The following is a 13,880-nucleotide window of genomic DNA, read 5'->3' as shown; positions in this document are numbered from 1 at the left end:
ATTAGAGAGCAAACTTTGTCACTGTTGGGTTTTGTTTTTCCTTCTTAAACCCCATGTAGCTGTGTAAAAGCCCCAGGAGTTGATAATCCACGCCCACTCCAGCCCTGTGCTGCTGAAAAGTCCAGGGGTAATCCCTGAATTCCTAAAGGCCAAGACTCAAGCCAGAGCTGAGGCGGCTAACTGCACTCTGAGCTTCCCAGAGCCAAGGCAAAATACAGATAAAGGGGAAGCATAGGAGTCCTGAACTCTTTACTACAGAGGAGGAAGAAAGCCAGACTCTCAGAGTGCACCGCTTTCCCAGGGATGACCTTAGCAGGATGAGTGTTGCGTAAGGGATGTTGGAGAAGGCACAGGGCCCTCCTAGGCCTGGCCACTTCTCACAGTGGCTTGTGATAACCCCGAGGGTGTGCTAATGGCTTGCTGTTCTGGGAAGTCCTATGTTTATGGGCTGCCATGGTCCCTGAGGGACATTTGCTGATTGCTTTTACTCAAGGTACTGCAGAAGTGTCGCAGCAGTGTGGTGTTCCTGCTGAACCTTTCAGCCAGGGATTGCTTCGTGTTCCTGGGTGCCGTGGGAGGCAGAGCTCAGTGCCGTGGGAGGCAGAGCTCAGTGCCGTGTGACAGATGAGGAAACCGAGACTTTGGGGAGGTTCCCAATATCACAGTCCCTTCTATGGAATGCCAGAAGCGACTGTTACCTTTTCTTTTTTGATGATCCCTGGCAGAGAAGGGGGTGTCTGGCTCTGGTACTGTGTACAGTGTGGCAGAACTGGGCCTGTTGGTTTCCAGGCAGCACCCCTTCAATCCTTGCCATAGATCTAGAAGCCAATAATTGCCTGTGTTACAGGCAGACGGGCAAGTGGCTTCAGAGGTGAGGAAACCCTGCAGAAGCTTCTGGGGCGTGGCAGAGATTGCCCTGTTTTGCCTTTTTCTGAGTAAGAAGAGGATGGTGTTGTGGTTTTGTTTCCTGTTCCTGCTGTTAAAACACCCTGACGAAAGCAACTTAGAGGAGAAAGGGTTTATTCCAGCTCATGATTCCAGGTTACACTTCATCGTTGTAGGGAAGTTAACGCAGCAGGAACTTGAAGCAGCTGCTGGCCAGGAGCAGAGAGAGAAGGAGCGCATGCATGCTTGTGTTCAGCTCTCTCTCTCTATTCTTTTGCAAGGCAGGGACCAACCCATGGGGGATGGTGGTGCTCGCAGTAGTTAATGCAGACAAGACAAACCACAAGACATGTCCACAGGCCACCTGATCCAGAAGTCTCTCATTGAGGCCCTCTTCCCATGTGATTTCCAATGTGATTGTATCGAGCGACAACTTGACATATATCACATATAGCTTTCATGGAGTCTCAACAAACACAGCTGGGCTTGGTGGCGCATGCCTTTAATCCCAGCATTTGGGAGGCAGAGGCAGGTGAATCTTTGTGAGTGCAAAGCCATTCTGGTCTACAGAGTGAGTTCCAGGTCAGTCAGAGGTATATATAGGTGAGACCATGTCTGAAAACAAACAGAATAAAACAGATCCCAAGCCCCATAGAGGATCACAATAGCAGGGGGGTCAACTTGGTGTTGCTGAGAGGGGAGAGTGTGCCAGCCACCTGACCATCTCACCTACTGCCCCTGCATAGTGACAAGGATGTGTATCTTTCCTACCATTGCTCTCTGGTTGATTTTCCCAGTGGTTGACCGAGTCCCTGGGTCTCTTGTGGAGATTACAGGCAGGGTGCTGTGCGACGCTGAAAAGTCCGCCTGCAATTTTCTGCTGCCTAGGAGTTTGGGTGGGTGGGTGAGTGAGTGAGTGGGTGGGTGGGTGGGTGGGTGGGTGAATGGGTGTTGACTGAGTTTTCTGTCCTGCCTGGTTACTGCAATCGTTAAGTCCCAAAGAAATCACACAGAGGTCTACATTAACTATAAACTGATTGGCCCATTAGCTCAGGCTTCTTATTAACTCTTATAACTTATATTAGACCATTATTCTTGCCTATGCTAGCCACGTGGCTCAGTACCTTTTTCAGTGAGGCAGTCTGTTGAAATAAGAGCGGCGGGCTGGGCTGCGTCCCCGCCACCCGGCTAGCTTTACCCGAAATAATTACACGGAAACTGTATTCTTTTAAACACCGCTTGGCCCATTTCTATCTAGCCTCTTCTAGGCTAGCTCTCGCACCTGGACTAGCCCATTTCTAATAATCTGCTGTAGCCCACGAGCTGACTTACCAGGAATGATCTTAACGTGCGTCTGCCTGGAGTGGAAGAATCATGGCGACTCTCTGACTCAGCTTCTTTCTCCCAGCCTTCCGTTCTGTTTACTCCACCCACCTAAGGGTGGGCCTATCAAATGGGCCTAGCAGTTTGTTTATTGCTTAACCAATGAAATCAACAGATTGATATATGACACTCCCACATCAGCAGTCACATCTTGCTTCTTCTGTGACAGGCTCACAACTGCAGAAAAAGCTTCCTTCTTCCCAGAATACTCCTGTTCTCATTGACCCACCTCTACTTCCTGTCTGGTTGTCCCACCTATACTTCCTGCCTGGCTACTGACCAGTCAGAGTTTATTTAAAATATAATTGACAGAATACAGACCATTCTCCCACACCAAATGGGTAGGTGATTGAGTGAGTGCATGAGTGTGGGTGGATGGGTGATTGGGTGGATAAGTGGGTGGGCAGGTGGCTGGGTGGGTAGGTGGGTGGATGAGTGAGTGGTGGTGGTTTTCCTTCCCTGGTATACCAGATCTGCCGCTGAATACTTCCCTGAGGCATTGTTGTCAGATCAGAGAGAGTCTAACAAGGTCAGTTTAATGTTAATGGACCGACAAAGTGACCTAGCTGTTTCCGAGCCACGTCCTTTCTTTCTGTGGGCAGCGGTGTGCAAACAGACAAGTGACCTCTCTGTGGCAGCTTTCTCTATGGCTTGTGGTGGGGTTGACAGGGTCAGGACTGTCTAAAACCTGCTGCTCCTCTCCTGTTGCTCACCCAGCTCACGCCCCACTTGACTTTCCAGGACCGCTCACCCTTCATTGCAGTCCATTGACCTTCTGTGGGTCCCGTCCTGGCTCATCGCTCATCAGCCCAGTGGCTGGCCACAGTTGGGGGAAGAACCACAGCAGTCCCTTTTAGAGATAAGGGAATGATCCAGATAGTTGAAGGCACCCTAAGGTGATGTGGGGCTGGGTTGTGGGCCCAGCTATGGCTGTCTCCAAAGCCTTTTCTCATTCCATCCTCATTACCAGAAGCCTCTAGAACAGCGGTTCTCAATCTGGGGTCACAACGCTTTAGAAGTCAAAAGATCCTTTCACAGGGGTCACCTAAGACCATCAACACCCACAGATGTTTACAGTGCAATTCATAAGAGTAGCAAAAATACAGTTATGAAGTAGGAATGAAAATAATTTTATGGCTGGGGGTCACCACAACATGAGGGACTGTATTAAAGGTCACAGCATTAAGAAGGTTGGGATCCACTGATCTAGAAGGTCAGACTGGGACCCATCGTCCTCCTGAAGTGCCTTCTCCATCTGTGTTGGAGGGCTGGTGGGGGCCTCCTGGGTCATGGATGAATGCGGCTTTCCTGTTTAGAGAGATCCAGCTTCCTTGGTGGCCCACGATCCTGACTCTGCCCCTGCTGAGTCATGCCACAGAGACTGGAGCTGGAAGGTAGCCATAGGTGTCCATGATGATGGTGTCTCCACTCAGGGAAGATGACAAAGGTCTGCTCAGAGTGCTTCAGGAAGAGCAAGGATGAGAGTGAGCCAGGAAGAGATTACTGTGCACTGCCCTTCAGTCCTGTGCCCTAGCTGCTGCTGGTTTTCCTTTGGCCTGCCATTCGTTAGGTGTGCGGTTAGGTCTGTGTGCTTGACTGGCTAGCTGGCTGGGTGGATGGGAGAATGGATGGGAGATGGATGGATGGATGGATGGATGGATGGGTGGATGGGTGAGAGGATGGATGGATGGATGGATGAGTGGATGGATAGATGGATGGATGGGTGAGTGGATGGATGGATGGGAGGATTGATGGATGGATGGGTGAGTGGATAGATGGATGGATGGGTGAGTGGATGGATGGATGAATGGATGGTGGACAAATGTCCTGGGGGGTTAGAAAACCCGCTGTCCAGTCTAGGATCTGCCACCCGTCTTTACAGACTTTGTGGAACACACTTCTTTCTGGGCCTGTGGCTGTACATCTGAGCTGATCCCCCAGCCCCAAGCCTTGATATTTTGATGGCCTGTCAGCTAGGGTAGAGCTCTGACAGGTGGCTTTGGCGTAGGGTTCTGTGAGGCTGTGGCCACTCTGGATTTGGTGAGGAGGTTCTCTGAGACTCTTGGCCTCAGGGCAGAGGAAGTAGGATGGTGTAGGAAGCAGGGTTGACTCCAGGTGGCTGGAGGGGCATGCTGGGCATTAGGCCTGGCTGCTGAAGCTTTGGGTTTTGTAGCAACTTGGTTTTTCTTTTCTGGAAAGATAAAGCACCTGTAGCATCCTCTCTGGGTATCAGAGGCTCCTGTGGGGGTGGGAACTGGCAGATGGATACTTCCCCAGCCCACCGTGACCCCTGACCCCTGCTCTGCTTTGTTTATTACAGATCATGATTGAGTTCTGCCCTGGGGGAGCTGTGGATGCCATCATGCTGGGTAAGTCTTTCTTTAGCCACTAGTAATGCAAGACCTGCCCTGAATCCTATATGTACTCCTGGCCAGCTCTGACCAGTCCCTCCCTCCCCTCTAGCTCCCTGCTCCCAAAGGAGGATTAGCACTTCCTGTTCAAGATGCTACATGTCTTTATATTGACTACTTACCCTTTTGGCCTTCTTAACTGTAAGACTGTGCGATGCCACAGCTGAGAAGTAGTGGTACATGCCTTTAATCCCTGTACTTGGTAGGCAGAGGCAAGCGATCTCTGTGAGTTCGAGGCCAGCCTGGTCTACAGAGGGAGTTCCAGGACAGCCAGGGCTGTTATACAGAGAAACCCTGTCTCGGAAAACAAAAAACAAAAACAAAACAAAAAGAATGTATTATGCCTTCCACATGGCACTGGGTGGGATACCCAAGTGTCTTAATCTGTTACTGGTGCTATCACAGAACACATGTAGCTGGATGAGTTATAAAGAACAGAAATTGCTGGGCAGTGGTGAAACACACCATTAATAACAGCACTCGGGAGGCAGAGGCAAGTGGATCTCTATGAGTTCAAGGCCAGCCTGGTCTACAGAGGGAGTTCTAGGACAGCCAGGGCTACACAGAGAAACCCTGTCTTGAAAAACAAAGCAAGCAAGCAAACAAAAAAGAACAGATATTGATTTGGCTCATGCTTCTGAGGCTGGGAAGTCCAAAAGCAAGGCCCCAGAACCTCGCAAGCATTCCACATTGAAGGCAGAAGGAAGAGTGTAAGTGAGAGAAACAGAAAAAAGGGCATCGTCGGGAATCCACTTCCATGAGAACAAGCCGACCTTCACAACAGGACTAGCCCATTTTTTAGAGGGGAGACAGTAATCTCCCAGCAGCCCTGTGCTCGGGCTTTCGGGGCCACATTCATTAAAGTGCCCATGCATTTTGTAAGGGCTCGGGAGGAGGGTTATCAGGTTTCAGTGTCCTTGGCAAAAGCTAGTTGATATCAATGCTAATAAAGTATTGTGTCTTAGTTTTTTTTCCTACTGCTCCAATAAAATACCTGAGGCTGGTAAGAAGTGTTTTGGAAGCTGAAAGTTCACTATGGGTTGGGGGAGGGGAGGCTTTCTAAGGGCCTATGATGACTGGGGCCACAATGGGGAGAGAGCATGCAAAAGATAGTATGGTAAGACAGAAAGTCAGCTTAAGGGGGAAGCTTTGTTTGTTCTGTCTGTCTGTCTGTCTGTCTGTCTGTCTGTCTCTCTGTCTATTTACTTGTTTGTTTGAGACAGGGTCTCACTATGTAGTCCTAGCTGGAACTCACTATGTAGACCCAGTTGGCTTTGAACTTACAGAGATTCTCCTGCCTCTGTCTCAGGAGTGCTGGGATTAAAGCTAGCCCCTTGCTCTTTTTGTAACGCCTAGGTCCTGCAAGTACTATCTGAGGCCAGATATTCCTCTGGTGGTGGGGCTCCCTTTACCTATTTACCTTGACTTAGGCCCTGCCTCATAAAGGCTCTACCACCTGCACACTCCCACACCAGAGACCAGCACATGAGCCTTTGGGGGACAATCAAGCCTTACCCTAAACTGGAGTGCTTTGTGATCAGTCTCTGCATGCCCATGATCCATGTCATTAATCTTTGGTTATAAATCTGAAAATAGGACCTCTTGTTTATTTGTGTGTGTGTGTGTATGTGTACATGTATGTGGATTGTGTATATGTATGGTCTGTGTGCTGACTTCTTAACTAATTCTGATGCTTCTGCGTCCACCTCCAAAGCTGGAATTACATCTGTGTGCCATCGCTCCAGCCCCTAGAGGGACACTCTTAAGTACAAACCCAATGGCATGCCTGGCTACCCAGACCCACCTATAGATTTCAGATTGAATACCCATCTACATGCAGCCACCAACAGAAAGGACACACAATCCTGTTCTGTCAGGCCCCGCTGGTCTTCAGCCTCGGTCACCTTCCCTGACATATATCCTGACTTGATAGTCATGCTATACCGTGTCTTCAGCACAACCATTCATTTCCTTTTCTAGAATGTTCTTCCTGTTCCCCACCTCCTCAGGTCTATTAATCCTTGAACCTCAGAGGTGAGCTCTGTCTCCAGACACTCTATGGTGGGAAGAGTTCCCAGCTAACATGCAGAAGGCTCCTGGTGACTGACCTGGTGACTCTGGCCCCTACTACATCTCCTGATGCTCCCACCCACCATGGCAGCCTCCGAGCCTTGCTTCTTCTGGGTCCTTGGCCTGGGCTGCATGTGTTCCACGGTCACACACTCTTGCCTCTAGGGCTCCTATTCACTCAGATGGGATTGCTGTATATCCTGGCTGGTCTGTGCTCTGCCCACCCTGTCCTAAGCATCACCGTGCATCCACACCAAGCCCTGACCCCTGAGAAGCACCCACTCTGTGCTGTGGCTTGAACATGTGCCCCCAAACCCATGTGCTGCAAACTTAACCCTTTGATTCACCCACAAATAGTTTGGAGATGGGCCTCTGGGAGGGAGTTAGGGTTGGATAAGGTTGGGAGGCAGCCCCCACGGGGGCATGAGTGGCACACTTGCTGTCTTGCCATGCGGCACAGCACGAGGACTTCATAAGTGATGTCATGTGGTTGGGACTTACAGCCTGCAAAGCCATGAGTCCCTTCTGTATCATTTGCCATAGCAAGATGAACCAAGGCACCCGAGCCCTGCCGCATATACTCTGCATCTCCGCGTGCTCTTCGTGAACCCGAATTCTGAAGCTTTGGGTCTCCAAAGTGCCCTTCAGCAAGTGACCTCTGATCCTTGGTGGCCACTTCTGTGCCTTAGGGAGAACAGCGGCCTGGCGTAGGGTCAGGTGGCATCTGAGAAAGAACCTGGTGCTGGCCCAGTGAGTGCCACTCAGTGACAAGAGTGCTTCTCTTTTCCAGAGCTAGACCGAGGCCTCACCGAGCCCCAGATTCAGGTCGTCTGCCGCCAGATGCTGGAGGCGCTCAACTTCCTGCATGGCAAGAAGATCATCCACCGTGACCTGAAAGCCGGAAATGTGCTTATGACCCTTGAGGGGGACATCAGGCTGGGTAAGAAGGGCTTCTGGATGATGGCTTGAGGGGCAAGAGATGTCTAACTGCAGGTCCTGGCCGGTGGGGTCACTTGGCCTTTGCAGCAGGAAGGGCCCTAGGCCTGTATGGACTCCTCAATCCCACAGGGTCCCAACAGTTCTCCCCTGCATCCTTGGACCACAGGATATTCTAGTGGCTTTTCAACCGGGGTCAGGGACCATTTGGCATCACAGAGACAAATGGGGTGAAGGTGTTGCTTGAACCTTGTGAGCCGAGGCCAGGGATGCTGGCAAGTACCGTGTGGTATATGCAGTAGCCCATGATGCCAGAGCTTGGCCCTAGCTTCCAGTTTGACAAACTCAAATGGGGAAGATCCTGCATCTAAACATTTTACCCACTGAGCCATCAGGTTCCCCTGAATATTTCCAGTACATTATTGGTCCAGTCCACGGATGCACCCATGAGTGTGATGGAAAGTAAACTGAGTATCAAAATTGATGTTTGCTTTGTTTTCCGAGACAGGGTTTCTCTGTGTAGCCCTCACAGTCCTGGAACTCGCTCTGTAGACCAGGCTGACCTCGAACTCACAGAGATCCACCTGCCCCTGCCTCCCTGAGTGCTGGGACCAAAGGTGTACGCCACCACACCCGGCTTCTTCTTGAGATTTTAGCCAAGCACCACATGTGCACCTTCTGCTCCTACTGCTTCCCATTGTCATTTCCCAGAGGTGTGGCTCTGAGCGCTTATCTTTCCTGCAGCACCATTAACACGCCTGTAATTCTGCCATTTGATGGACAGCGCATGCTTATCATACAGTCCACAGGCACAGCACGGGTCAGGTGAGATAGCCTGGAAGCACCTCTGACCTCTTTATCTGGTCACATCCACCACGTTGGTCCAAGGTGCCCATCAGAACTTGTGCATGTGTCCTAGTGGCCGCCGGACTCGGGGTGCAGGTGGAGAGTAGAGGGTGGCACCTCAGTTCTGGGCCAGGTGATAGCATCTAGCTCCACTGCCCAGTAATGTCTTATTCACTGCTCCGTTCCCTACTCTCAGTCTTGTCCTTCCAGCATAGAAGCATCAGCCTTTGTCCTTCCTCTAGGGGGTGCCTTGGGGTGTTAGGGATATGTAAGAAGCAGTACTGGGCTGGAGAGGTGGCTCAGCAGTTAAGAGCACTGACTGCTCTTCCAGAGGTACTGAGTTCAGTTCCCAGCAACCACATGGTGACTCACAACCACTTGTAATGAGATCTGGTCCCATCTTCTGGCGTGCCAGGACACCAGCAGGCAGAACACTATATATAATAAATAAATAAATACATCTTAAAAAAAAAAAAAGAAGCAGCAGCAGTACCACGGAGCCCCCATGAGAACTGTGGCGGTAATGTGAGGGTGGGAACAGAATGGGCATAGTCTATCAGAGGTGTGCTCTGAAGCGTTTGGTAGAGGGCTCAGAGAGGGCAAGGGTCAGTCCTGGAACACACAGCTGACAAGAACAAAGCCAGGTCCACAGACTTAGAATTCTTTGGGGGCCCCCTCAGTCCCTCATATCTCTGTATAGCTCAGAGTGACCTGGAGAATTGCTTGGCTCTTCTTTCTCCCAGGGAAGGGTGTAGGTGTAGGAAATGACATCTGTACCATTTGCCATGCGCGAGAAGAATAGGGTTGCAAAATGGGGTAGCCAGACTCAGACGAACCTGGTTCAAATCCTGGCTCTGCCGCTTCTGTCATGTGGTCCAAAGATGAGTATTAGCCATTAAGAACCCAGCGTTTGTTAGCAGTGTGGGTATAACAGTGGGTCCTCCTTGAAGAGCTATGGTGACTGGAAGGTTAAGTGACAGCACCGTCTATTGGGCAGGTGCTCGGTACCTGCTCCTACCTTGGGGTCGAGTATTTGCGGGAGTCTTGGGTTTCCTTCCCCTGTGCTTCTCTCTGTTGTCAAGTCCGGCATGGCTCCAGCTGCCCCATTCTCGACTCACAATTGGATTGTATCTGTGCAGAGAGAAAATCTGCAGGCGCAGGGTGCTGGGATATTGGCAGGGTGTGGCCTCTGGAACTAAAGGATCTGCATTGTCCCCAAAGAGGCAGGTCACCTTTTGAGCCTGGTTTCCTTCAGTCCTGCTACCTGGGGGCGGGGGTGACAAAGCCGCATTCCACCCTGTCAGCCCTGCACGGCTGAGAGCGCCAGCAAACATGGCCTCTGTCCTGGTGACAGCCGTGAGTGAGGGTCTCCACTCTCCAAGCCCCTGCATGCCTTCCCCGGGTGCTCCTTCGGGAAGACGGGGTGAATCCTACAGCTTCCAAGGTCTTTCAAGTGCCGGGCAAAAGTGTTAACTGTCCAGCAGTCTAGATGCTCGACCTGAGCCTAGAGCAGTTGGAAGTTGAGGCTGAGATTGCTTGTTTCTCTGGCCAAATCCTCTTTCCACCCACCATACTAACACTGAATGGAAGGAGGACTTCCTCAGTGCCCCCCTGACCCTTCCCCTTATGACAGAGACTAACTGGAAGCTGAGCCAATCAAAGCCCTTCGCTGGCATCACTGACACCGCGACCTCCAATGGTTTCTAGATGCCATCAGAATCTTCCAAGGTTGGGGTTCCCTGGAAAGGCAGAAGTCAGGAAGGCCCGTGGCTCTAAGCAACCACATGTTCCTAGCTGCCTCTTTCTCCCAATTTGGTCCTAACAGACTGTCTGACTTCAACACGGGAGATGGGCATATTTACCACATGCCCCTAAAGATTTACAAGTGGCTTGCGCGTTAGCTCTGCAGCCAGATGCTTTGATTGGAACCCTAGCTGTCCTCAACCCTGGCCCACAGCTCATTTCATCCTCAAAGGCCACCACCTGCATTTTACAGAGGGGGACTTTGTAGCCTAGAGAGGTTAATTCTCTCTTACCCAGTGACACACAGCTAGCAAGAGGGACGGCTAGGAGCATGTGGTTGCTTAGAGCACATCTAGTTCCACTGGTGGTGAGGAGTCAGAAATGACCTGTGTGCGAATTCAGGAGAAATTAATGTCTGTGAGTCTTTGTTCAGTTGTGTGTGTGTGTGTGTGTGTGTGTGTGTGTGTGTGTGTGTGGTGCTGGGGCTCAAGCCCGGGGCATGTTGGGTAGAGGAATGCACTTTTACTTAGCTGTATCCCTTGCCCTAGACTTTTTAATTTTTTTTTTTTGTTTAGCTGAAACACAAGAAATACACACACTTATGGAATGCATGATGACATGGTCAGATAGCAGTTGCCATGGCCATCACCTCAGCTGCTCAGTGTTTCTTAGAAGAACATTTTAAATTGATCTGATTTTGTGATAGTCAGTTATTGTCAACTGTAGTCCCTGCCTTAGAGCTTTAGCGGCTCCACCATGTACCACCCTCACCCCTCCTCCCTCCTAACTCCCCCTACCCCACCTTACTCACCCCTCCTCCCTCCTGGCTCTCCCCACCACCCTACTCACCCCTCCTCTCTCCTGGCTCCCCCACCACCCTACTCACCCCTCCTCCCTCCTGACTCCACTTACCCCACCTTCCTCCCTCCTGGCTCCCCCACCCTACTCACCCCTCCTCTCTCCCAGCTCCCCAACACACCCTACTCACCCCTCCTTCCTTCTAGCTCCCCACCACCACATCCTACTCACCTCTCCACCCTCATGGCTCCCCACCACCACACCTTACTCCCCCCTCCCCCTCCCAGCTTCCTCATCCCGCCCTACTCACCCCTCCACCCTTCTGGCTCCCCCCACACACCTTAGTCACCCCTCCTCCCTCCCAGCCCCCCTCACTTCACCTACTCACCTCTCCTCCCTCCTGGCTCCCCCACCCTACTCATCCCTCCTCTCTCCCAGCTCCCCATCCCACCCTACTCACTCCTCCTCCCTTCTGGCTTCCCCCACCCCACCCTACTCACCCCTCCTCTTTCCTGGCCCCCCTCACCCCACTCTACTCACCCCTCCTCCCTTCTGGCTCCCCTCCACCACACCCTCCTCACCCCTCCTCCCTTCTGGCTCCCCCACCACCACACCCTCCTCACCCCTCCTCCCTAGTGGCTCCCCCCACCACACCTTACTTCTGGGAGAACCTCATAGAAGTGGGACTGTGCAGATTTTGTCTTTCTATGCTTGACAGGAAGTTCTTGTCTGCTCTTTAGAGGCAACAGCATCGGCCTATTCGCCACATCCTCAAGCGTTGCTCACAGGCACCATTATTTCATACACGTGCAAACCAGGTCACCTGTGCTATCTCTAGGCTGGATAGTAAATGTGTCACATCGTGGTTCCAGCCAGCAGTCAGTCATCCCAGGAGGAGCATGTCAGCTCCTGACGCCTGGGGAGCTGCTGGGCTGTGAAGTCTCCTTTAGCTCACACATGCCCAGCTCCCCCCCCAGCTCCCACCATGCACACCCTGCAGCAGAGCGCAGAGTCCTTCACCACATCCTGGGTTTTACATAAGAGAACCCCCCCCCCCATAGCATGCTAGATATGTTTCTGTTTTCTAAACCACGAAAGCAGTGTGCGCCATTAAAGATGTTTTAAAGAATAAAATTGTGTCAAGAGAAAGAGTAAATAGATTAGGACCTCTGTGCTCTGCCCCCACCCAAACCCCACATCTAGGGGGTGACTACTGTGGGTTCGAGGGGTACACACGTTCTTCACATGCCTCTGGAATCGTGTGTGTGCGGTCTGTCTCGGAGTGTTACAGGTAAGCTACAGCCTTGCTTCCTTTCTAGGACCGCATGCTGTTTCATAGCTGAGGAGCAGCGTGACTTGACCACTTGCCTCCACACTCTGGTAGTGAGTTCAGGTACTTCCAGTTTGTCAGTCTTCTGAGAGATGCTTCTAGAAACAGATATCTATTTGTACTCTAGATCTGTTTGTAGACATCTGTAGCCAGAACCAGGATTACCGCCGAAAGCAAGCGTGGGGCCTCTGAGATGGCTTGCCTACCCCAGTGATCTGAGTGCTCTCCCTGGGACCTGCATGGTGGAAAGAGAGAACTGTCCCCGGCACGTTTGTCCTTGCAACTCCGCGTGTACACCATGACACTTACCCCATAAGATCGAATAAGGAATGCGGAGCAGGAGAGATGGCTCAGTAGTTAAGGATACTTACTACTCTTGCAGGAGACCTGGGTTCAGTTCCCAGCACCCACCTGGCTTCTCACAAGCACCTGTAACTCCAGTTTCAGGGGGTCCTCCTCTCACTCTGGAGGCACCAGGCATGCAGGGTTGCACATACATACATACATACATAATACATACATGCCGCCAAACATTCATACATAAAAAATAAAATAAAAAAGCAAACATCCAGCATCCATGGTTACCCATAGGGGAGACAATCCAAGACACAGTGAGTGCCTGACAGCACAGGGGGTTCAGGACCCTCTCTACATGGTATGTTTTTTTCTAGTCATACACGGTGACAACTTTAGTTTATAAATTAGGCACATAAGAGATTAAGAACAATATTTAGTGGCAAAATAGAACTATAATTATGTAATGAACATTATTTAATATTTATGACTTACTGGACGGTGGAGGCACATGCCTTTAATCTCAGCACTCGAGAGGCAGAGACAGGTGGATCTTTGTGAGTTTGAGACCAGCCTGGTCTACAAAAGCTAGTTCCAGGACAGCCAGGGCTGTTTCACAGAAAAACCCTGTCTTTAACCCCTTCCCCCCAAAAGACTTATGATTTACTTCTAAAATGTCCCATGTAATAGTTCTAGACTGGTATTGACAGCACGTAACTAAAACTCTGTGGTGTGTGTGTATGTGTGTGTGTGTGTATGTGTGTGTGTGTATGTGTGTGTGTGTATGTGTGTGTGTGTATGTGTGTGTGTATGTGTGTGTATGTGTGTGTATGTGTGTGTATGTGTGTGTGTATGTGTGTGTGTGTATGTGTGTGTATGTGTGTGTATGTGTGTGTGTGTGTGTGTGTGTTGGGGGTTCATAAGCAAAGACTTCCCAGCAAAGTTTATGTGCTCCCTTAGATGTCACTGTGCTCAGTTATCTGTGTCTGTGCTCCCCTGGCTGTGTCTGTGCTCCCCTGGCTGTGTCTGTGCTCCCCTGGCTGTGTCTGTGCTCCCCTGGCTGTGTCTGTGCTCCCCTGGCTGTGTTTGTGCTCCCCTGGCTGTGTCTGTGCTCCCCTGGCTGTGTCTGTGCTCTCCTGGCTGTGTCTGTGCTCCCCTGGCTGTGTCTGTGCTCCCCTGGCTGT

The 13,880-nt window shown here is 51.1% G+C and overlaps 1 protein-coding gene across 1 annotated transcript in view; it reads left to right on the top strand.

The window, feature by feature from the left end:
* Stk10 (serine/threonine kinase 10) overlaps positions 1-13,880 on the top strand; it is a 102,168-nt gene that overhangs the window by 43,545 nt on the left and 44,743 nt on the right. The window contains exons 3-4 of the mRNA XM_041676254.1: positions 4,589-4,637; positions 7,540-7,689. Of these exons, the coding sequence (XP_041532188.1) occupies positions 4,589-4,637; positions 7,540-7,689 (199 nt within the window). The remainder of the gene's footprint in view (positions 1-4,588; positions 4,638-7,539; positions 7,690-13,880) is intronic.

Source organism: Microtus oregoni, unplaced genomic scaffold, assembly GCF_018167655.1.
Source record: "Microtus oregoni isolate MIOR12 unplaced genomic scaffold, Mior012 000027F_ref0000203, whole genome shotgun sequence".
NCBI lineage: Eukaryota > Metazoa > Chordata > Mammalia > Rodentia > Cricetidae > Microtus > Microtus oregoni.
This window is presented reverse-complemented; position numbering and strand designations above follow the sequence as displayed.